This window comes from Phyllobates terribilis, unplaced genomic scaffold (assembly GCF_046119375.1).
Source record: "Phyllobates terribilis strain yellow unplaced genomic scaffold, ASM4611937v1 Scaffold_8__6_contigs__length_399053987, whole genome shotgun sequence".
In the NCBI taxonomy this organism is placed as follows: Eukaryota; Metazoa; Chordata; class Amphibia; order Anura; family Dendrobatidae; genus Phyllobates; species Phyllobates terribilis.
In genome coordinates, this window is record NW_027362768.1 from 289,072,707 (window position 1) to 289,095,673 (window position 22,967).

General features: G+C 44.1%; 1 protein-coding gene across 1 annotated transcript in view; it reads right to left on the reverse strand.

Moving 5' to 3' along the window:
* Positions 1-2,174: 2,174 nt before the first annotated feature.
* CACNG2 (calcium voltage-gated channel auxiliary subunit gamma 2) overlaps positions 2,175-22,967 on the reverse strand; it is a 160,947-nt gene continuing 140,154 nt past the window's right edge. The window contains exon 4 of the mRNA XM_073644366.1: positions 2,175-8,774. Within this exon, the coding sequence (XP_073500467.1) occupies positions 8,245-8,774 (530 nt within the window). The 3' untranslated portion in view covers positions 2,175-8,244. The remainder of the gene's footprint in view (positions 8,775-22,967) is intronic.

The following is a 22,967-nucleotide window of genomic DNA, read 5'->3' on the forward strand; positions in this document are numbered from 1 at the left end:
TACTGTGAATAAATGCTCCCTATAACTTCTCCGTAAATGTCATAATCCTACATCTATTTGCAAACAATATTTACGTCTCTGGATTTAACCCCTTGCATTGATCGTTACAGGAACTGTGGATCGTTCAGCCTATGTTGACTATACAGATTAGATAATTGTCGTCCGGACTCGCCAACGATAGATGTTGTTGAGACCCAAAGTCCATGTAACGTGTATTGTGGCCACCCAACTCTTCCCTAATGGCAGATGTTTGGGGAGATAAGGATAAGGATAAGGAAACTTCCTGATCCTTTAGTTCTCGGGGTCATAGGCTACCGTCAGAAGTGTTTGGCGGTGGCTTTTTTTCTTTTTTCCTACCGAGACCACATATATTGTCATCAGAGCCCAGTGTGCATGTATATGATAGGGTTGGGTGGACAGTAGGAAAAAAAAAGATTTGCAGGACCCTGCTCCGGCTCCCCGTCGTTACACCATTGCTCTTGGACCATGACAGTGCTAACATCCTCTGCCGGCATGGTGGGTGTCTCTTCTGATTACTTGGCCCAGTAATGCCATGATGTCACTAGGCGTCACGTGATATCCGGACTTTTCAAGGCATTCTAGGGCCGGAGGAGGAAGAAGTTCACGCTGCCCTGATACGGCTTCCAATGGAGTACCAATGTGGAAGCCAGACCGGGGTCCTGTGAATCTCTTTGCTCAATTCTATCTGTCTTAGACATCATTTTTGGCCAAACAAGTTTAAGTCCATCGTTATTTTTTTCTGCTCCTTTCTATATATAGTCAACAATTATCATATAAGGATCATGGCTTCATTATTTAAAGGGGTTAGCTGGCGCTGCTCATTTCCGCATTGGACGGGAGAGATACCAATAACGTTACGATCCCAATTGTGAACATATCTCTGCCGGTCCGTGGGGACGTAACGTCATAGGCACCGATCACTCCCGATGCAGAAGAGAGAAAACTCCTTTGAAGAAACACTCCAGGAACAACTGATACACTGTGTGATGTGTCTAGGAATAAAAAGGGTGGACAGATGAGTATCTTTCCTACAAATGGCCTTGGCAGCCGGTAGACTACCAGATATCCTGCTCCACAATACCCATGGCAATCTAATGATATTTCAATGACCATGCTGCCTCCAAACCACAGCAAAGACTTTAAAGAACGCCAAAGACAGAAATCATGCGCCGCCACTTCCGGACTTGCACAGTTTGCCAGTTTAATTTTTTTCCTGCCATGTTCTTTAAAGGCACAGCACAATACTGCCCATGCTACACATTACAGCATAGTCATGACCGCTACAGCCGTGTTATTTGGGCCGTAGCTACAATTATAGACCGGTATATTACGTATTACGTGATGACACTATGCCATGAGATACAGTAAGGCATAAAGCGGACTAAGCATTTAACCTCTTGCTGTAGATCGATTAGCACCACGATCAATAATAACTAATGCTATTTATTCTATTATGCTCATGAATCTAGTTAAAAAGATGGCCACCTGTCTGGCCCAAGTGTCAGATCTGATGGAAAACTAGATGTCAGAGTGAAAAAATGAATACTATCTCCCCCCATGGAAATGAAGGTAAATGCAAAAGTTATTTGTGAATGGTTTGCACAGTGTAATCACATGTCTCGTTGGCTGCATCCAGCAAGTAATAGGTTGCAGACGTAACTGGGTCACTTGGTTTCGAGAGACGTAGGCCTCTCTGCTACATAAGAGAACAGCATGGGTAAATGCATGATTGTACAATGATCAGGCTCTATCACAATATACAAATAAACGCATCTGAATTTATAAGACGGGCAACAAATATGAGCTGTAATATGTTTAATTCCATCACTTGCCTGTTTGCTTGAATATGGAGCCTGATAAAGTTGATTATTCCTGCCATGCATGTGCCCTGCCGCTCCATACCAGTCTATGACACTGAAGATACCCAAAGATTGTGCCATAGTGTCATAGACATGGTCAGCATGGTGGCTCAGTGGTTAGCAATGTAGCTTTGCAGTGCTGGGGTCCTGGGTTCAAATCCCACCAAGGACAACATCAGCAAGGAGTTTATATGTTCTCCCCATGTTTGTCTGGGTTTCCTCTGGTTTCCTCCCACACTCCAAAGACATACTGATAGGGAATCTAGATTGTGAGCCCCAATGGGGACAGTGATGATGTAAAGTGCTGTGGAATTCATGGTGCTATATTAGGCTAGGGTGACACCAGCATATACTCACTCATCCGAGAGAATCAGGTTGATTATGTTAATCACACTCTGATCATAGTGTGCTCTGAATTTCTCAGATGTGAAGAAGATGGAGAAAAAAATGTCTTCATCTTCTCCATTGTATTAGTGTGTAGAAATCGGACTGCAGTCAGATGTCAACCGAGTGCAGCCAATGTTTTCCATGGACTCAATGACTTGCATAGCCGGGGAGAACAAGGGCTACAAGTTCACCATTCTGGCCATTGGTGGGTGTCTCAGTGGTGATACAATGATATAACACTATTCCAGTGGGGAGGTAATAACATGTACAGGCTTTTTAATCTTTTGGATAAACCTTTTGCCAGTGTTACAGCCTAACTGCAGGGTAAGAGCTGTGCCGTCCTGAAACTTGCAGCCATAATATAATCGTAGAAAAGTGCTCCATTGCATTTGTGGCCTAATACTGTAGACTGTAGCTACAGACACCGATCTGAGTGCTTCATCTCAGGACTTTGGTGCGTTGGTGTAAGACAGCGCAACTCAAAACTTAATATTCAAAGTGAATGGTCGATAAACCTCAGTACTCGGCAGTGGCCACTACACAATGTACAGAGCTGATCTTTCCCGCTATGTACATTGCTTACATCCAGCGGGAGCCGATATCAGCCAAGTGTCGGACCCCCACCAATCTTTCTTTAATGACCTAGGATAGGCGATCAATTTGATCGTTCTAATTATCCTTTTGAAAAACTACTTATATATCATCGGGGCTGTAAAGTGCTGCTAATCTGTAGGGGGACTGGTGCTGAGACACCAGTTATTACACAGACAGGTTATTACACTTGGGGTTATTTAGTTTGGAAAAAACGAAGGCTTAGGGGTGATCTTATTACTATGTACAAGTATATGAGGGGACAATACAAAGACCTTTCTACTGATCTTTTTACTCTGAGGCCAGAGACGGGGACAAGGGGGCATCTTCTACGTCTGGAGGAAAGAAGGTTTAATCATAATCACAGACGCGGATTCTTTACTGTAAGGCTGAGTTCACACGATGCGTTTTTCATGCGTTTCCGCGGCGTTTTTGCAGTTGCGTAAACGCCGCGGAAACGCATGAAAAACGCATGGTAGAAGGGCAGCAATGTTCCCCAATGGAAATCCGCATGTGCTGTGCCCATGATGCGGATTTTTCCGCAGCGTAAACGCTGCGGTCAAAAATCCGCAGCATGTCAATTAATTTTGCGGAAACGCTGCTCTTTTGCCGCCATTGACTTGCATTAGACCGCATGGAATCCGCATCACTGTATATGTTGATGCGCTTTTCATGCGGTCTAATGTGCGGATGGTACCCGGGTGTGGATGAGAGGACTCTCATCCAGACCCAGGTACCATTAAAAAAAAAAGAATAAAATAAAAAATATATATATTCTCACCTTCTGACGGCCCGCGCTGCGTCCTGCCGGCTTCCCGCGCACTTCGCGGTTGAATGAAGGACCTTCGCTGACGTCAGAGTCATGTGACGGGTCACGTGACGCTGACGTCGGAAGGTCCTACAGTCTTCACTGCCGGCAGCCGGGACCGATGAAGCAGTACACCGGGGGCCATCAGAGGGTAAAGTATAGATTTATTTTTTATTTTTTGACATTCACACACTATATAAATCCATGCCGGCTGCATGGATTTATATAGTGTGAAGTTGACAAGCACTTTCCAAGTGATGCTAAAATCGCTTGGGAAGCGCTTGTCAACCCGCATGCGGAAATGAAAGTGAAGAACGCTTCACATCCGCATGTCCCTGGCAGGAAACCGCATGTACAATCCGCATGCGTTTTTTCCTGCCAGAGAGATGCAGAAACGCTCAGGAAAAAATCCTGAGCATTTCTGCATCGTGTGCACATACCCTAAGAGCAGTGAGACTATGGGACTCTCTGCCGCATGATGTTGTAATGAGTGATTCTCTACTAAAATTTAAGAAGGGCATGGATGCCTTTCTTGAAAAGTATAATATTATAGGTTATATATACTAGATTCCTTGATAGGGCGTTGATCCAGGGAACTAGTCTGATTGTCGTATGGAGTCAGGAAGAAATTTTTTTCCCCAATGTGGAGCTTAGTGTTTGCCACATGGTTTTTTTTTGCCTTCCTCTGGATCAACATGTTAGGCTATGGGTTGAACTAGATGGACTTAGTCTTCGTTCAACCTTAAAAACTATGTTACTATGTTACCACTGATTGCTCAAATTACTGCTCCTGCATGAGCCGCATGCACAGAGCGGTATGGCAGCGGCTCAATAATAAGTATATGGCTCCATACAGCACCGCTCTGGTGAACGGACCCATAGACTTACTATTTGAGCCGGTGTACCGCTCTGTGTGCCTGACTCATGCAAGAGCTTCTCACTTGAGCAATCGGTGACCCGCGATCAAGAGCACTTTTCAGCCCCTATGATATATAAAAAAAAATTTTCCAACTTACTGTTATCTTTTAATGGACCTCTCAACCTTATAACTATGTAACTTCCCTTTATGTTATAATCCATAAGTCGGTGGTCTCTGAGGCCAACCAGCTATTCCACACCATCAAGTCCTCCCTCTTTTTAAGGGAATCTGTCAGTAGGTTTTTGCTATGTAATTAGAGGACAGCTTGAGGTCGGGGTTAAAACACAGATTTCAACGATGTGTCACATGTCAGGCTGTGTGCTGTTGTTTACTTACACTGAAGGTTTAATCACTAGGAGATTATCATTGCTGCGACTGGCTAGCTGCGTGAGCACTAGTCCGACTCCGCCCCCTCCTGTGATAAGCAGCTCACTGTCAATAGACAATGTAAATACAGAGCCTTTTGTGGGCGGGGTTAGCTTTCTCAGCTCTGCTGCAGTGCTAAATCTAAGAGCTTTGATTGTGTCTCAACAGCTGCACCCAGTAAATTAAGGGACACATCATTGGATTCATAGTCTTTTTTCCTACATTATGCTGCTCTCAGATGAGGTAGCAAAAACCTGCTGACAGATTCCCTTTAATTGCTTTTTTTAAAATACTTTTTGACCCTCTATATTAATTCCTTACAAGTCTTCCTAATAAATGTGTTGATGCACAGAGGAGATCTGTCTCTATGTGATGTAAAGTGCAGCAGAATATGTTGGCGCTATAGAAATAAAAAATATTATTATTGTTATCTCTTAGATCAATTAGAAATTCATAAATTGTATGAGATCTATCCACAGATAATCGCACAGTCCTGTATCACCTGCTGCTTCCTATTACATCCAATGTAGTCATCTGCCATCAACAACTGAACTGCCAAGTATTATAATATAATCTTTAATACTGTATATTTTACCATCTGCGGAGAGCTGCTACTGAAAATTGTTAGCAGGTCCAAAATAAATGTCTATATAGTGCACTGGGAAGAAAAAGAAATTGGCTTCTAAGAGACCCCCAAGTTCACCATCATCCGGCTATAGGATGATGACGAGGGCTCTTTAAACGCCTTCCCATTTACGGACAACAAAAAATAAATATATATATTTTTAAAAATGCTCCTTATATTGAAAAAGAGTAAAAGGCTAAACAGATACAATCCCTTTAAATTAAATATATTAACACTATATGACCGACATAGAAAAATAAATATATCTTTTACTCTGTATACACATACATATATATATAGAGCGCTATAAATATATACACTGATATATAGATATAGTCATACCTATATATCTATATATATAAACATCTCTACGTATGTGTTTCAATCTGCTAGTCCTTAAGATTGTTGGAGTCACCGACACAACATTCCGGAACAAACAAAAAAATATTTTTCAGTAATTTTTGGAATATTGTTTTCTTCAAGTCTGTAATGTGGCACTGACTTTTACCACAGTGCAAATATTAAGAGATGTGGACTAAAAACCTGGCTTGGCACTTTCTGCATTCAGTCCTATATTGGCCCTGCTGAAATTGCGTATTAGAAAAAAAAAGAATTGAAAAAGAAAACAGAACTAAAATAAGCAAATCATAGTCCCCACCCCATTTCTTCCCACCCCGCAATCCCAACATTTGTGTTCTTGAAAATCTCATCCCATTTTTGTTGTTTTTTTTTCTCATCCCCTCCCACATTTTTTTTAAACCCCAATATTCTCGTCCTTTTGCTTCATTTTTTTTTTTTTTTTAGTTATTTAAATGAATCTGTAAAATGAACGGGTACATAGAGGGATTCATGCATTTTTTTTTCGTTTGGTTCATTCTATCCTTTTTTCGGGAATTTTTTTTTTTTTAAATGTGTTTTGATTTTTTTTTTTCGTCTTTTTTTTTTTAAGAAATTCTTCGTTTATTTCAGTACTTTGTTTCTCGGTAAGCTTGCTTGTTCTTTTTTTTCCTGTTTGGGTCTCTAGCCCTTTCAGTCTTTTGCGTACCAACATCACTTATTTAACCCCTTCACTGTTACAAGGTGAGCTCAATGGAGGAGTTAAATGGAACAGGTTGCTTGTACAGGAAAAAAAAAATACATTTTGCATCAAATATAGTGAGTCTCCGAGTCATTTATTAAAAAAAGTTATTTAAATTGAGTAATAATAAGTATCCTGAAGAATATATATATATATAAATATATATATTTATATATTAATGTATATATTACTGTATATATATGCACACATATATAATATATATATATGAATGTGCATATATATTACATATAGTAACATATAGATATATATTTATATGTGTATATATATATTATACATATACATATATATACACATATAGTCATATACATATATATGTTTATTTATATATACATACATATATTATAATATATATACTGTATATATATAAATATACATATATATGTTTATTTATATATACATACATATATTATAATATATATACTGTATATATATAAATATACATATATATATTAGCTACATTGGATTATATGATGGTGATGTACATATTGTATGGTATTATGAGATTGTGAAATCGCTATACACTGGGAAATACACTGTACATTTATGCAAAGTCATTATATGTACAATTAATATAATATATTGTACATTATTATGTACAATTAATACAGTATGTCATTTAATGTGCCATGTATAATTACCTATTTATTTTTTTCCCCCAATTTTTAATATGCTATATTATATAATGTGTTTTCAATGGTTATTATTGAAGGATACCCACTATTATTCATTAGTACAATATATTCTCATTTTTATTTTTTATTTTTTTATTTATTCCTATTTTATTCTTCTCCTATACAAGCAACACTGTTTTCAGCGTAGTCTGCATCCTCAATAAAATATCACCCCAAAATGAGATCTACTTACTGGAGGAGCCCCAAAACCATGATGCCATTTCACAGTGTTTATAGGGTTAGGTAAATTGCGATGTGGTTCTAGACCATGAATGTCAGATTTAGCAGCCGGTTTAAGATTTCAGACAAACCATACAGGCCAGATAGAACAGATTTACATACTACTCCAAAAAAAACAAAAAAAAAAAAACAAAGAAAACCCCAGTAAACCACTCTGAGGATATTTTCTCAAGGATGAAGACTTTTTTTTTGTTTTTCACACATACAGATCTGTGTATCAGACTCAGGCGTCTGGTGTTGTACAAATCCCATTATTTTGGCACCATGGCTATTTTCAGAATTTTTGAAAAAAAAAAAAAAAAAAAATTTTTGTTCTGCAGTTTTTGTCATTTCCAATGCAGCATTTGGGCTCTGTACACGCGGACAAGTTTGTTCTGAGCTCATTTTTTTTCATGATTGTAACATTTTCAGTTCATTTTTTTTTTTTTTATGTTGAATCATGAAAGCTATTAGATAACTTGAAATTTCTGCATTTAAGATTTGTTTGCCTTAATTCAAACAAATAAAAAAAAAAAAGTTTTGGAACTTATTTTTGAACCGAAATGGGCCATGTCCAAAGCTTGATACACAGATCCCTTTATCTAGACCAATTTCCTTTAACTTTCTGACCCTCGTTGATCTATCTGTCTGTGTCTTTCTTCTGTTCCTCCGTCTTGTTTCATACTGGGGTGGTCCTGCGATTGGCTGTGTTGGTGTGCGCAGAGTCCTTGTTATCTTTGGGTATACAGTTATGAACTTGGAGGAAGCTGTTATCCGAGTTATAAGTGGCTGTGGGGGTCCCGGCCGATTTGAGAGGGTCGCGGCTCAGCGTGTACATGGAGATCTCAGTGGAGGGGAGGGTGTTGAAGCCCTTGAGGCCCACAGGAGAGGCATCGCGGGAGTGGGATGGCTCCGTGGACCGGGAGCTGGAGCGGCTGCGCCTCTGATAACGGTAGCGATAACTTGGAATGCGAGTGATTGCAGAGGACTGGAGGTAGTCCGTTGCCCGTGCTGTGGCTCTCAGCTGTTTGTGGCGGTCAATGAACATGTGAACAGCAAGCACCCCCACCATTTCAGCAATAATGAAGGAAAGGGCCCCAAAGTAAAAGGACCAGCCATATGAGTAGCTGTTCTTCTTTGAGTCGCTTTTTGAAGGATCACCAGCGTTGGCAGATATGTACACAATGATCCCAATGATGTTGCTCAGGCCTGTGGATGGTAGACAAAAAAGAAAAAGTAAAAACAGGAAAATAGCAATACATTTTATACGGCATGTCTGTATGAAAAAAAAAGTAACAGTATTTTCACATCTGACAAATTTAATAGTGACTTGAAATAGGCTCCTCTAGGGTGGGAACTATCTGTAACAAATACACCCTAGAGGTCCACACACATTGCGTATTGAATGTATTACACATTTAAGGGGCTTACTGGTGAGTAACACTTAGGCCAGGGTCACATCACTGTATTTTCTCTCATCCGATTATGCTAATCACACTTTGATCAGACTCTGACCAGAGTTGGATCAGAGTTGGATCAGAGTTGGATCAGTGTGATCCATTTTTTTTCGGATGAGCAGAAGATGGGAAAAAATTCCCATCTTCTTCAGTCTGTCAATCCGTGAAAATTGGACTGCACTCAAATGTCATCCGAGTGCAATCCAATGTTTTCCACGGACTCATTGACTTGTATGGACCGATTGCGATCCCATGCAAATCGAGCAAGCTGCGTATTTTTCCTTGGACAAGGTCAGTCTGAAGAAAAAATCGGACATGTGTATGACCCCATATAATAACATTGGTCCAAGTGTGATCCGATGTTTTGTGAAATCGCACTTGGGCCGAAAATACGTTAGTTTGAACGAGCCCTAAAAAGAACTGTTGAGGTATTTTGCATTGCTTAGCTGAAATTGGTGGCTCTTACCCAGCAATGTGAATTTGTCTTCTAGATAGAATAGGTGAAAGCTATTTGGCAAAGTAAGATTAAGTTCCCACAATGAGTTTTTGAGGAGTTTTTGACGCTGTGCATTTTTTGTGTGCAAAAAACGCAGTGTCTTACAGTTCCAGCAAAGTGGATGGCCTTTACACTGCGTAAACTGACCTTAGGTGTCATATTGAAATCAACATATTAATTTCTCTTGTGAATACGCTGAGTTTTTTTATACAGATTTTCCCCATAGAATTAGATTAGAAGCCAAAAACCCGCAGGTAAAAAATGCACATGTGTTTTCAGTTCTTTTCCGCTGCAGAAATGCACTAAAAACCCATGTAATCTGCACATGACTGTATCAATAAAGTTTTGTCAAAGAAGTATAAAAGATAAAATATGAAATACAAAAAAGAGACAAAAACGTCATAAAAATGTATGTAAAAATTCACTCAAAAATGTAATGAAAAAAAAATCCAAAAAGTAACCTAATCTACATATTAGGTGACGAAATACTGCAGAAAATTTGCAACATCAAAACGCACAAATACTCATCATTTGGAACTTAGCCTAAGTAGATGATTTAAGCTAAGTTCCCATGATCAGTATTTGGTGCATTTTTTTGCTGCATATTTTCGTGTGTAAAAAATGTAGCGTGGTACAATGTCAGCAAATGCTATGGGAGTTATAGAAATCTCATGCCGATACGCGCATTTTATTTGCAGATTTTTCCCATAGCCTTCAATGAGATGAGGAAAATCCACAGGTAAAAAATGCACAAGCGTTTTTATTGCGTTTTAGCTATACTGAGTTTTTTGCGCACATTATTTTGTGTGTTTATTTTACCTTTTTTGTGTGTGCGGGAGTTTTTCTGCTTGAAATTTTTCAGAATTTAAGTTTGGAATGTTCTACAAGCAGAAACGTCTCAGGAACTGACGGGTTGCTTCTTTTTCCACATTGAAGACAACATCACCTTGTGCGTTATAGGCGTTTTCTCATTGAAATTAATAGGAAGCTTATTCAAAAGGTTTCTTTTTTTCATGTAGAATTTGGAGCAGAATCTCCTCTAAAATTCAGGTATAAGAAAAATCCATGTGAACGTGTCCTTAATGAGTGGGAAAACTGCTTAGCATTTATTGTAGGAAGCTATTGTTCTAAGGTTAAAGAGATTCAGTCATCAGGATTTTATAACCCCAACTAATGACCTGTATGTAAAGGTGCTTTATAATCTGTCACTAGGTTTTTTTGCTACCTCATCTGAGAGCAGCATAATGTAGAGAAAGAGACACTGATTCCAGCGATGTGTCACTTAGTTTACTGGGTGCCGCAGTTGTTGTGACCCAATCAGAGTTTTCTCTGCTGTAGATGTAGCAGTGCTCAGAAAGCTGCACACCCCTAATTAGCAACTTTCTATGTACCATGTATATTGATAGAGAGCTGCTAATCAGTGATGGGGGTGTGATTGGACCAGGAGGCACTGGGCAGCTAGTCTCTTGTACTCCATCAAGACTAGCGTGTACTATGTCAGTCTTAATATATCGGCCCCATTATCTTTAAACAGGACAAAGCTGCAATACAAAGCATCAAGACTTGATAACTCTATTAAGTGCACTGTCATGTACAGTAAGTTGCCTTTTTACGTGTTTCTAAAATGTTATTTTTTTGACAATTTAGTCAAAAATCATAGATGGCCACATGCATCAACAAGATTTATATGTTACATTACAGTCATAATGACCTGTGCAAGCTCCTCCAACTTCAAAGAGATCACAGATCCATCAGGTTTTTTAATTATACTGGCCAAAAGTTACCGATTATTACCGACTTTCATTAATTTATGGCCTTTTGGCAAACTTGGTGCCGCTTTTTCGGTATTATTAAAATAAATCAATCAGTAAGTTTTTGCTATGTAATCCGAGATCAGCATGATGTAGGGGCAGAGACCCTGATTCCAGTGTTGTATGACTTACTGGGCTGTTTTGCTGTCTCAATAAAATTTGTATTTTATCAGCAAGGGATTATCACTTACAGGACTAAGTCTCTCGTGCCTCCTGGTCCAACCACACCACCAGCACTGATTAGCAACTTACTTAAAACGCAGCCAATCAGTGGTGTGGGCGGGGTTATATAGAGCTCAGCATTCAGAGCTCTGCTAGATCTGCAGCAGAAAAAAATGTATTTGTATCACAACTGCTGCACCCAGTAAACTAAGTGACACATCACTGGAACCAGGATCTCTGCTCTTACATCATGCTGCTGTCAGATTACATAGCAAAACTTGTTGACAGATTCCCTTTAAACATTATTAAACCTCAATTGCTATATGTATTATGATATTAATAACCCACGGCTACTCTGAGCTGTAGCTGGGTGAGAGTAGGCCACAAGCACCTCAATAAATGAACATGTCTTGGATTAATCCCCCCTCCTCCACTTTGCATAACACCCAAGGTGTCTTGCATGCTCACCCTATGCCCTTGGCTTTGGGTTCCTAGTTTTATAGGTCTGTCCCCGGAATTTTTCTTTTTTGCCCCAGGAAATATTAGTGTTTGTCAGTATTAAGCAGCTTTCTGCTTCACAATTATATTCCTCATTTCCTGTAGGTTAGACGATCATGACTCATCCCTCCTGCGGTCAGAGCAGCCGATCAATGGCCATCGCCTGGATGGAGTTGTGTCAGAGGAGGGGAATGTATCACCCATTCCTACTACAACTCCACTAATATCGCTAATGATAGGGGTGTGAATACACCTAGTGAGGCTGGAGAATAAATATGTAATGGAGACCGGAGTCATTCATTATTGAGCACAGTGCATTTTTCTCATATTCTGCGTATTTCACTGTCAGTGATGCATTAGGTGGCACAAAACAGCAGAAAAACCTCCATACTTCAGTAGTACCAATGAATTAAGGATGTTCACACTAAAAAATCCTGGCTAAGGCCACCTGCACACATTGAGGTTTTGGTGAGTTTTTACCTCAGTATCTGTAAGCCAAAATCAGGAGTGGAACAATCAGAGGAAAAGTATAATAGAAACACGTCACCACTTCTGTATTTATCACCAATTCCTGGTTTAATTTTATAAATACCAAAGTAAAAAACTCACCAAATACTCAGCGTGTGCACGTGGGCTTATTGTGGCTGTTAGGCCAAGTGCCTACGTTGAGTATTTGGTGAGTTTTTTACCTCAGTATTTGTAAGATAAAACCAGGAGTGGGTGATAAATTCAGAAGTGGTGACGTGGTTCTATTATACTTTTCCTCTGATTGTCCCACTCCTGGTTTTGGCTTACAAAAACTGAGGTAAAAAACTGGCAAAATACTCAACGTCTGAACGTGGCCTAAGTGTAAGCAGTTTTCCCAATCATTAAGGATTTGTTCACATGGAGTTTTTTTTTTACAGGAGATTTTGCTCCAAAATCCAAAAGTAAAAAAGCACTTCTTCGAATGAGCTTCCTATTATTTTAAATGGGAAAACACGTCTATCACATGCATTGTGCTTTTTTCTTCAACATGGAAAAAAAAAATCAGTGTCAGTTCCTGTGGCGTTTCTGCTTGTAAAACACTCCGAACCTAAAGGGGTATTCCCATCTCCAAGAACTAATCCCAATACCTAGTAGGTGTAATAATAATATTAGCAAATACCTCCAATTAGAAATGTAGTATAGTTCTGATTTGGTATGTCACTTAGGCTATGTGCCCACGATGCAGAAATGAAGCAGAAAATTTCTGCAGCATTTCTGCATCTCCCTGGCAGAAAAAACGCATGCAGATTGTGCATGCGTTTTTCCTGCAGAATACATGCGGATCCACATGCGGGTTCACATGCGTTTCCGCATGCAGATTGACAAGCACTTTCCAGGCGATAGCATCACTTGGAAAGTGCTTGACAACTAGGTCACACTGTATAAATCCATGCAAACAGCATGGATTTATACAGTGTGAACCGTAAAAATAAAATAAAATAAAGCTATACTCATCCCCGATGCCCGGCGTGGCTGCAGCGCTGCTTCCCGGCTGGTTCCCGGCTGCCGGCATATCGCGAGACAGAGCGGTGAAGGGCCTGCGGTCACATGACTGTGACGTCACCGAAGGTCCTTCAGCGATGCCGGCATTCAGAGAGAAGACGCCGGACAGGTGAGTATAAACTTTATTTGTTATTTTATACTTTTTTTACAGGTACAATGGTACCCAGGTCTGGATGAGAGTCTCCTCTCCTCCAGAACTGGGTACCATCCGCACATAGAGACGCATAGAAGCCGCTTGTAAAAATGTACAGTCGCGGTTTCTGTGCGTCTCAATGCAAGTCAATGGCGGGAGTTCCGCTGCACTTCCGCAAAATTAAATGACATGCTGCGGATTTTTGTACGTAGCATAAACGCTGCGGAAAAATCCGCAGCATGTGCATAGAACATGCGGAATCCCCTTGGGGACCATGGGGTGCGGATTACCTAGCGTTTCACAAGCGTTTACGCTGCGGAAATTCCACAGCATAAGGCTATGTGCCCACGTTGCGGACCTGAAGCATATTTTTTACGCTTCTCCCTGGCGGGAAAATCGCATGCGGATATTACATGCGGTTTTCCCGCCAGGTAGAAGCGTTTGTGAGGCGTCTTTGCATGCATTTCCGCATGCGGGTTATCAAGCACTTCTCCAAGCATCACTTGGAAAAGTGCTTGACAACTTGTTCAGAATGGTAAAAAATAAAAAAATAAACTTTATACTCACCTTCTGATGCATTCTCTGCCCCGTCCGGAGGCTTGAGCGGCTCACGCTGTTGTGTGCAGGACCTGCGGTGACGTCATTGAGTCATGTGGTGGGTCACATGACTCAATGACGTGGCAGGTCCTTCAGACAACAGCGCGATGGAAGGAAAACATCAGAAGATAAGTATAAACTTTATTTTATTCTTTTTTTTACAGGTTCTTTGGTACCCAGGTCTGGATGAGAGTCTCCGCAGCATATACGCTTGAAAAACGCTACGTGGGCACACAGCCTCAACGCTTGAAAAACGCTACGTGGGCACACAGCCTTAGGGTATGTGCCCATGATGCAGATTTCAAGCAGAAATTTACTGAGCGTTTCAGCATCTCCTTGGCAGAAAAAAACGCATGCGGATTTCACATGCATTTTTTCAGCGTTTTTACCCGCATTTATGCATGCGTTTTTTTTAAGCGTTTTTACATGTATTTGGCTGTGTGCCCACGTAGCGTTTTTCAAGCGTTTATGCTGTGGAATTTCCGCAGCGGAAACGCTTGTAAAACGCTAGGTAATCCGCACCCCATGGTCCCCAAGGGGATTCCGCATGTTCTATGCACATGCTGCGGATTTTTCCGCAGCGTTTATGCTGCGTACAAAAATCCGCAGCATGTCATTTAATTTTGCGGAAGCGCAGCGGAACTCCCGCCATTGACTTGCATTGAGACGCATAGAATGCACATCTGTACATTTTTACAAGCGGCTTCTATGCGTCTCTATGTGCGGATGGTACCCAGTTCTGGAGGAGAAGAGACTCTCATCCAGACCTGGGTACCATTGTACCTGTAAAAAAAGAATAAAATAACAAATAAAGTTTATACTCACCTGTCCGGCGTCTTCTCTCTGAATGCCGGCATCGCTGAAGGACCTTCGGTGACGTCACAGTCATGTGACCGCAGGCCCTTCACCGCTCTGTCTCGCGATATGCCGGCAGCCGGGAACCAGCCAGGAAGCAGCGCTGCAGCCACGCCGGGGCCTCGGGGGTGAGTATAGCTTTGTTTTAATTTTTACGGTTCACACTGTATAAATCCATGCTGTTTGCATGGATTTATACAGTGTGACCTAGTTGTCAAGCACTTTCCAAGTGATGCTATCGCCTGGAAAGTGCTTGTCAATCTGCATGCGGAAACGCATGTGAACCCGCATGTGGATCCGCATGTATTCTGCAGGAAAAACTCATGCACAATCTGCATGCGTTTTTTTCTGCCAGGGAGATGCAGAAATGCTGCAGAAATTTTCTGCTTCATTTCTGCATCGTGGGCACATAGCCTTTATGCATGCGTTTTTTTCAAGTGTTTTTACATGTATTTATGCATGCATTTTTTCAAGTGGTTTTGCATGCGTTTTTTCAAGCGTTTTTACATGTATTTATGCATGCGTTTTTTCAGGTGTTAGGCTATGTGCCCACGTTGCATTTATGAAGCAGAAAATTTCTGCTGCATAAATGCAAGTCCTCTCCCGGAAAAACGCATGCGGAATTCCGCACGCGTTTATCGCGCTTTTTTCGCGCGTTTATCACGCGTTTTCCACATGCGGAATTGCCTTGCGTTTTTTATGCATTGGACAAAGGCAATTCCGCTTGCGGAAACGCAAAATTAAATGACATGCTGCGGATTTTTGAACGCGGCATAAACGCTGCGGAAAAATCCGCAGCATGTGCATAGAAGTTGCGGAAACCCATTGGGGATCATGGGGTGCGGGTTACCAAGCATTTTACAAGCGTTTCCGCTGCGGAAATTCCGCATCAAAAACGCTTGTAAAACGCTACGTGGGCACACAGCCTAAGGCTATGTGCCCACGTTGCATTTATGAAGCAGAAAATTTCTGCTGCATAAATGCAAGTCCTCTCCCGGAAAAACGCATGCGGAATTCCGCACGCGTTTATCGCGCATTTTTCGCGCGTTTATCACGCGTTTTCCACATGCGGAATTGCCTTGCGTTTTATATGCATTGGACAAAGGCAATTCCGCTTGCGGAAACGCAAAATTAAATGACATGCTGCGGATTTTTGAACGCGGCATAAACGCTGCGGAAAAATCCGCAGCATGTGCATAGAACTTGCGGAATCCCATTGGGGAACATGGGGTGCGGATATACATGCGTTTTTCAAGCGTTTACGCTGCGGAAATTCCGCAGCATATACGCTTGAAAAATGCTACGTGGGCACACAGCCTTACATGCATTTTTTTCAAGCATTTTTCCAAGCGATTTTGAGCATCACTTGGAAAAGGGCTTGACAAGTTGCTCACACAATATAAATCCATGCAATCGGCATGGATTTATATTGTGTGACCAACTTAGAGGACATTTCTACTATCAAATGCTGCATCTAAAGTAAAAAAAAAAACAAATTAAAAAGTAAAAGGAAATAAAAAACCTTATACTCACCTCTCCGGTGGCCCTCATCTCCTCCCGGCCGCGTCCTCTCTCCTCGGTGTCCCGCGGTGTACTGGAAGGACCTGCGATGACGTCATTTAGTCAGCTGATGGTCACGCGACCATCACCTGACCGCTGACGTCAGTGGTTGTGTGACCATCAGCTGACTAAATGACGTCATCGCAGGTCCTTCCAGTACACCGCGGGATGCCGAGGAGAGAGGACGCGGCCGGGAGGAGACCAGGGGCCGCCGGAGAGGTGAGTATGAATAATTTTTTTTATTTTTTACTTTATAATTCTCTTTTTACTTGCAGGTACCATGGTACCCAGGTCGGATGAGAGTCTCCTCTTCTCCAGACCTGGGTACCATCCGCGCATTGAACCGCATAATATCCACATGTATACATGTATACATGCGGTTCAATGCAAGTCAATGGGCGCGATTTCGCTGCGAAATCGCGCCCAAATTGGTAGTGCTGCGGATTTTTCTGCAATGATAATCCGCAGCAGAAATTTTCGCAGCATGTGCACATGCGGATTATCATTGGGATACACCCCAGACCTCTTAACAAGTGATTTTAATGTGTTTCCGGAGCGGAAATGCCGCCACAGAAACGCATTAAATCCGCATCATGGGCACTCAGCCTTACCCCATGTGCAGGGCATTGCAGTAGGTTAGGTAGCCATGGTTACGACCACTCATATACTGACAGTAGTTAGTTGTTAGTAGTTGTAACCATCAATGGCTAAGCTACTGTAATGCCCTGCACATGAGGAAAGAGACATAGTGAATCAGAAGATCTATACTACATTTCTAATAGCAGCTATTTGCTAATATTATTATTATCACACCTACTACATATTGGGATACGATCTTGGAGATGGGAATACTCCTTTAACTTTTAATTCATTCAAGCACTAAATTATTTGTAGACTGTGAGCCCTCGCGGGCAGGGTCCTCTCTACTTCTGGACCAGTCGCTGTCACATTTTGTTCAAGATTATTGTAATTGTTTTCGCTATGTATACCCCTTTCTCACATGTAAAGTGCCATGGAATAAATGGCGCTATAATAATAACAAATAATAATAATATTTGTGAACATATTCTACAGTTGGATTCATTTGCAGTTTTTCGAGTTTTTATTTAGATGATCCGCTGCAAAAACAACCTCAAAAATCTTTGAATACTGTTCCTTTTCATTGCTTTTCGAAATCCCATTTGTTATTTATATGAGAAGTTTTTGGGGGCATTTTGAAAAACATCTGGTAGAATAAAAAAGAAATGACAGGTCACTTTTCTGAAGTGGATTCTTCCTGGAATCCACTCCAAACCTGCCAAATCTAGTAGAAACGGCTGCAAAAAAACGTTTTAGGAAAAGCACAGTTCAAAAACCTCCTAAGGCCATGTTCTCACAATGTTCCCAGTGTCTTTTTTGCCACTATTTTCAGAAAGAGGCAGTAAAAAATGCCACGTTTTCAGAAATCTGTGGCACAAAGACACATTGCGAACACTCCAGGAAAAAAAAATCACAAAAACTCTCCCAAAAAGGAGAGTTTCCTGAAATGGTTTCTGTGACACCCCAGGGGTCTGGTTGCCACAGTGATAGAGATATTACGTCTGAGAGCAGGTGGGAGGTCTCTTGGTCAGGAATCCTATGCATGCCACACCTCCTGCCCAGTCCTGGGAGGGGAAGAACTTCCCCTATATAAAACTAGGGCTGAGGCAGGGTTAGTGAGTAGAGAAGAAGTAGAGACAGAGAAAAGAAGCAAATATAGGAACAGAACATCAGGAGCTCTGTGGGAGCAGTGTTACAAGGAGTCAGGGGCTGGCAGCTGCAGAGCTCGCCCTGACTGAGAAGATTTCTTACCGGACCCGGAGTCCGAGGCTGTGGGGACTAACTCCTACCCAGCAGCAGAATCCGTCAGGCAGGGGATTCCAGGTCCTCTGGCCAAGAAACCCGAAGGCACGGTCACACGCGTGGGACCAGCACCGCCGTCGTGGAGCGGAAGCTACTAGAAGGCCCCGAGTCACCGGCCATACGGGTGAGCACCACACGGTACACTCAGGGACGTGGGCTACTTATACCCGTCTCTAGCAAGGTAGCCAGAAGAGTACAGTTAGTTTGGGAGGCCTACAACTCCGCCTGGCCAGGGGAGATCCCATCTGCTCAAGGACTGACCAGGCCCCAATCGCTAGCCAGTACTCCGGGAGGGTCTATCTTTGTCACCAGTAAAGACCCTGAACTACACCGTACCGTCTCCGAGTGGTTCCTGCTACCCCCATCATCCACGTCGGCTGCCCTGAGGCCATACCCCTCCCGTTGGGGGTTATACTATCACGCTGCACAATCCTACCACCGGCCTCAGCGGTCTGCCCTGCAGCAGCAGCTCCTTAGCTGTACTCAACGGGTGGCGTAGTCGTCCAACATCTACCGCTGATACATCGCCGCTCAGTTTGACTCCCTGGGCACGGACCGGGTCACCGCCACGAGACTACAAACCTCAACAGATCCGGCTCCGGGTAAGCTCCCGCGTGCGCAACGCAGCGCGACACAGGCCCAGGGGCGCGTCAACTTTTGGCGTAGTCGGCAGGATCTCGTGCCCGCAACCACCGGGTACTGCGTGCCTGAAAAAGACTGTTCAAACTTACCTGTGGTGAAGATTCCCGCCATCCGGCGCCATCTTCAGCCTTCTTCCCGCCATCGGTGAAGATTCCCGCCATCCGGCGCCATTTCCAGCCTTCTTCCCGCCTTCCGTGGAGTTTTCCCGCCGTTGGACGCCATCTTGAAGACGTCGCGTGGGAAGAAGAGGGGCGTGGACTCCGAAAGCGCGCGAGAACTGAAGCCCCGCCTCACGTCCGGACGTCGCGTAAGGTCCTGGAAGGAGCCCAGCAGACGCCGACGTCACAGGAGCGCGACGGAAGGTCCTCAACCCTGATGATCTACTGCGGAGCCGCGGCCTACGGAAGAGGATCATCGCAAGGTAGGCCACAGTCCACTAGGGGGGAGGAGGATGTCGGATACGGAGGAGAGCTTCACTACCTCAACCCCCGCCAGCGCCACCGCTGCTGCAGTCATGCCTTTCACCATGCCCTATATCCCGGGAGCGGCCTGGCTACCCCAGTACTCAGGGGAGTCACATACCCTGCATGACTTTAGAGAAAAGCTGGATAGCCTCTTCCAGGTGTACCCCCTCACAGAAGAGCAAAAAGTGAGCATCCTGGTGGCCCAATTAACTGGGGCAGCCCGAAGGGAGGTAAAGTCCTGGCCACCTGGGGGGAGGACTGTCGCAGGGATACTAACCCGGCTGAGGGACACCTTTGATACCCGCACCTCAGCCGAGATCAAGCTTAGATTCTACGGGTGCAAACAGCGGGCACATGAGAGTATAAGAGACTATGCCCTGAACCTACAAGAGGCCCTGAGAGCCATTAAGCAGACCGACCCTGACGGCGTGGGAGACGAGAACAGGCTGTTGACTGAACAATTTATAGAGGGTTTATATTGCAATGCCCACCGAACCCAGTTGCGGGCAATGGCCTTACAGGACCCTCATCTGGGATTTGCACAGTTCAAGGACAGAGCCATCCGGGTGCTTCGAGAACCGGCACCAAGTGGCGTTGTGACCCCCAGACGCCCCACTACCACTTACCACCAGGAGGCGGCGCCCTTGTCGGCAGGGCCTGTGGGAGCTGATGCGCAGGCTTTGAACAATGACCCGGCTCCAGACCTGCACCATCAGGTCCAAGAGCTAGCTAAAAGCGTTGCTGCGCTAACCCGAACTGTGCAGTCTTTACAGGTTTCTACTCCAGGGAAGATCCAGCTGGCATCCGGACCGGAGGACATCCCGTGGCGTCGACCAAGGAGGACCCCACCGGCCAGAGGAAGACCCAGCGACCGATACAACGAGGACGGACGACCCATCTGCCGCCGCTGTAATCAACTCGGACATATGGCAAGGTACTGTCCTTTAAACTGGCACAACCTAGGGTAGAGGGCCAACCCCTAGGAAAAAGATCATCAGGCCCATCGAACTGGCGCGACAAATACGTGGGAGGACGTCCAGTCTTGCCTGTGGTACTGGATGGCATTCCTATGAGTGCCCTACTGGACACCGGGTCACAGGTCACCACCATCCCGTACGTGCTCTTCAAGCAGTACTGGAATGACTCGGATATTACCCGCTACCCTGACGACGACTTGAGTATCATCGCCAGCAATGGTCAGCCCGTGCCACAGATCGGATTTAAAGAGGTGACCATTAAAATTGGTAGAGTTGAACTGGCAGCACAGGGACTGATCATTGTAGACATTGACAAACACGAGAGTCACCCAAAGATAACTCTAGGAACTAATGTAATTGAAAATTGTCTTGCAGAGGTGATTTTCCTTTTACAGCAGGTTGCCAAGAACGCCAGCTCCGGCGAGCAGCGAGTGCTCCAAAAAGAGATCCGGGCACTGATGCGACGGCAACAGGTGGAACTCTCCGGCGGTGAGATTGGTAGCGTGAGAATGTGTGACCCTTTCCCTATTGCCATGCCCCCAAAAAGTGAAATGATGATTTGGTGCCGGGCAGCTATTGGTCTGAGAGGTAGAGATTACCAGGCAATGGTAGAACCAGTTTACTCAGACAGTAGGCCCACCATCTTGACAGCACGGGGGGTGGTTAATGTACGCCATGGGAGGGTGCCCGTTCGCATAATCAATATCGGGAAGAGGGAAGTGTACCTGCCCCGGTATGCCACGCTAGCCAAATTATATACCATTAACCAAAATGCTATACAATCTGTGGAACCCTTGCCTCCATCTCACCCGGAGGAAGGTAACGGCTCTAAGAAAACAATGGAGGACTGGTGTCAGCAACTACATTTGGGTACTGACTCCACTCCCTCACACCAGAAACAGGGAGTCTATCGGGTGGTTCAAGAGTACGAGAGAGTGTTTAGTAAACACCCGTTAGACTTCGGGCGAGTCAAGGGGGTAGAACACCACATCCCCACGGGAGACCATCCTCCCATAAAAGAGAGGTATCGACCCGTACCCCCTGCACACTACCAACACGCCAAGGGGATGCTTAGAGACATGAAGGAGGCTGGGGTGATCAGGGATAGCTGTAGCCCCTGGGCAGCTCCACTAGTCTTAGTCAAAAAGAAAGACAACACCATGAGGATGTGTGTAGATTACCGGAAAATCAACCGTATCACACACAAGGATGCGTACCCCTTACCAAGGATAGAGGAGTCTTTGGCTGCTTTAAGATCTGCTAACTTCTTCTCTACCTTGGATCTCACTAGTGGGTACTGGCAGGTTCCTGTAGCAGAGGCGGACCGGGAGAAGACCGCATTCACCACCCCGATGGGACTTAGCGAGTTTACCTGTATGCCGTTCGGACTTTGCAACGCACCAGGAACCTTCCAACGATTAATGGAGTGCTGTCTGGGCCACAGAAACTTCGAGACGGTCCTGTTGTACCTGGACGATGTCATCGTATATTCTAAGACTTATGAGGACCACCTGAAACACCTGGCGGAAGTGTTCGAAACTCTGGCAAGCTACGGCCTAAAGGTGAAACCCTCCAAGTGTCACCTCCTGAAACCAAAGGTGCAGTACCTGGGACACGTGGTGAGCGCTGACGGAGTGGCTCCCGACCCTGATAAGATCACCGCAATTAAGGAATGGCCAAGTCCCTCCAGTGTAAAGGAAGTGCGGCAGTTCCTCGGGTTGGTAGGCTACTACCGCAGGTTCATCCCCGGTTTCACCAAAAAGGCAGCTCCTATGCAGGACCTCCTGATAGGCCAGTCCCGGAAGGCCAAGAACCAGAAGCCGCCCTTCAGATGGGAGAAGTTGGAAGAAGAGTCCTTCCGCCAGCTGAAGATGGCCCTCACGGGGGATGAAATCCTGGCGTACCCGGATTACAGCCAGCCCTTTATCCTCTACACCGACGCAAGTAACATCGGGCTAGGAGCCGTGCTGTCCCAGATCCAGCAGGGGAAAGAGCGAGTAATCGCTTACGCCAGCCGAAAACTGCGACCCACCGAAAGAAACCCTGAGAATTACAGCTCATTTAAGCTAGAGTTCCTGGCAGTGGTGTGGGCAGTCACCGAACGCTTTAAGCACTACCTCGCTTCTTCCCGGTTCGTCGTGTACACGGATAACAACCCGTTGACACACCTGGACACGGCAAGACTCGGTGCCCTAGAGCAGAGATGGATGGCCCGCCTGTCCAACTACGAGTTCACCATCAAATACCGGGCAGGACGCTCCAATACCAACGCGGACGCCCTGTCCAGGATGCCAAACCTACCGGACGTAGGAGAAGATCCAGAGGGACTGGAAGAAGTC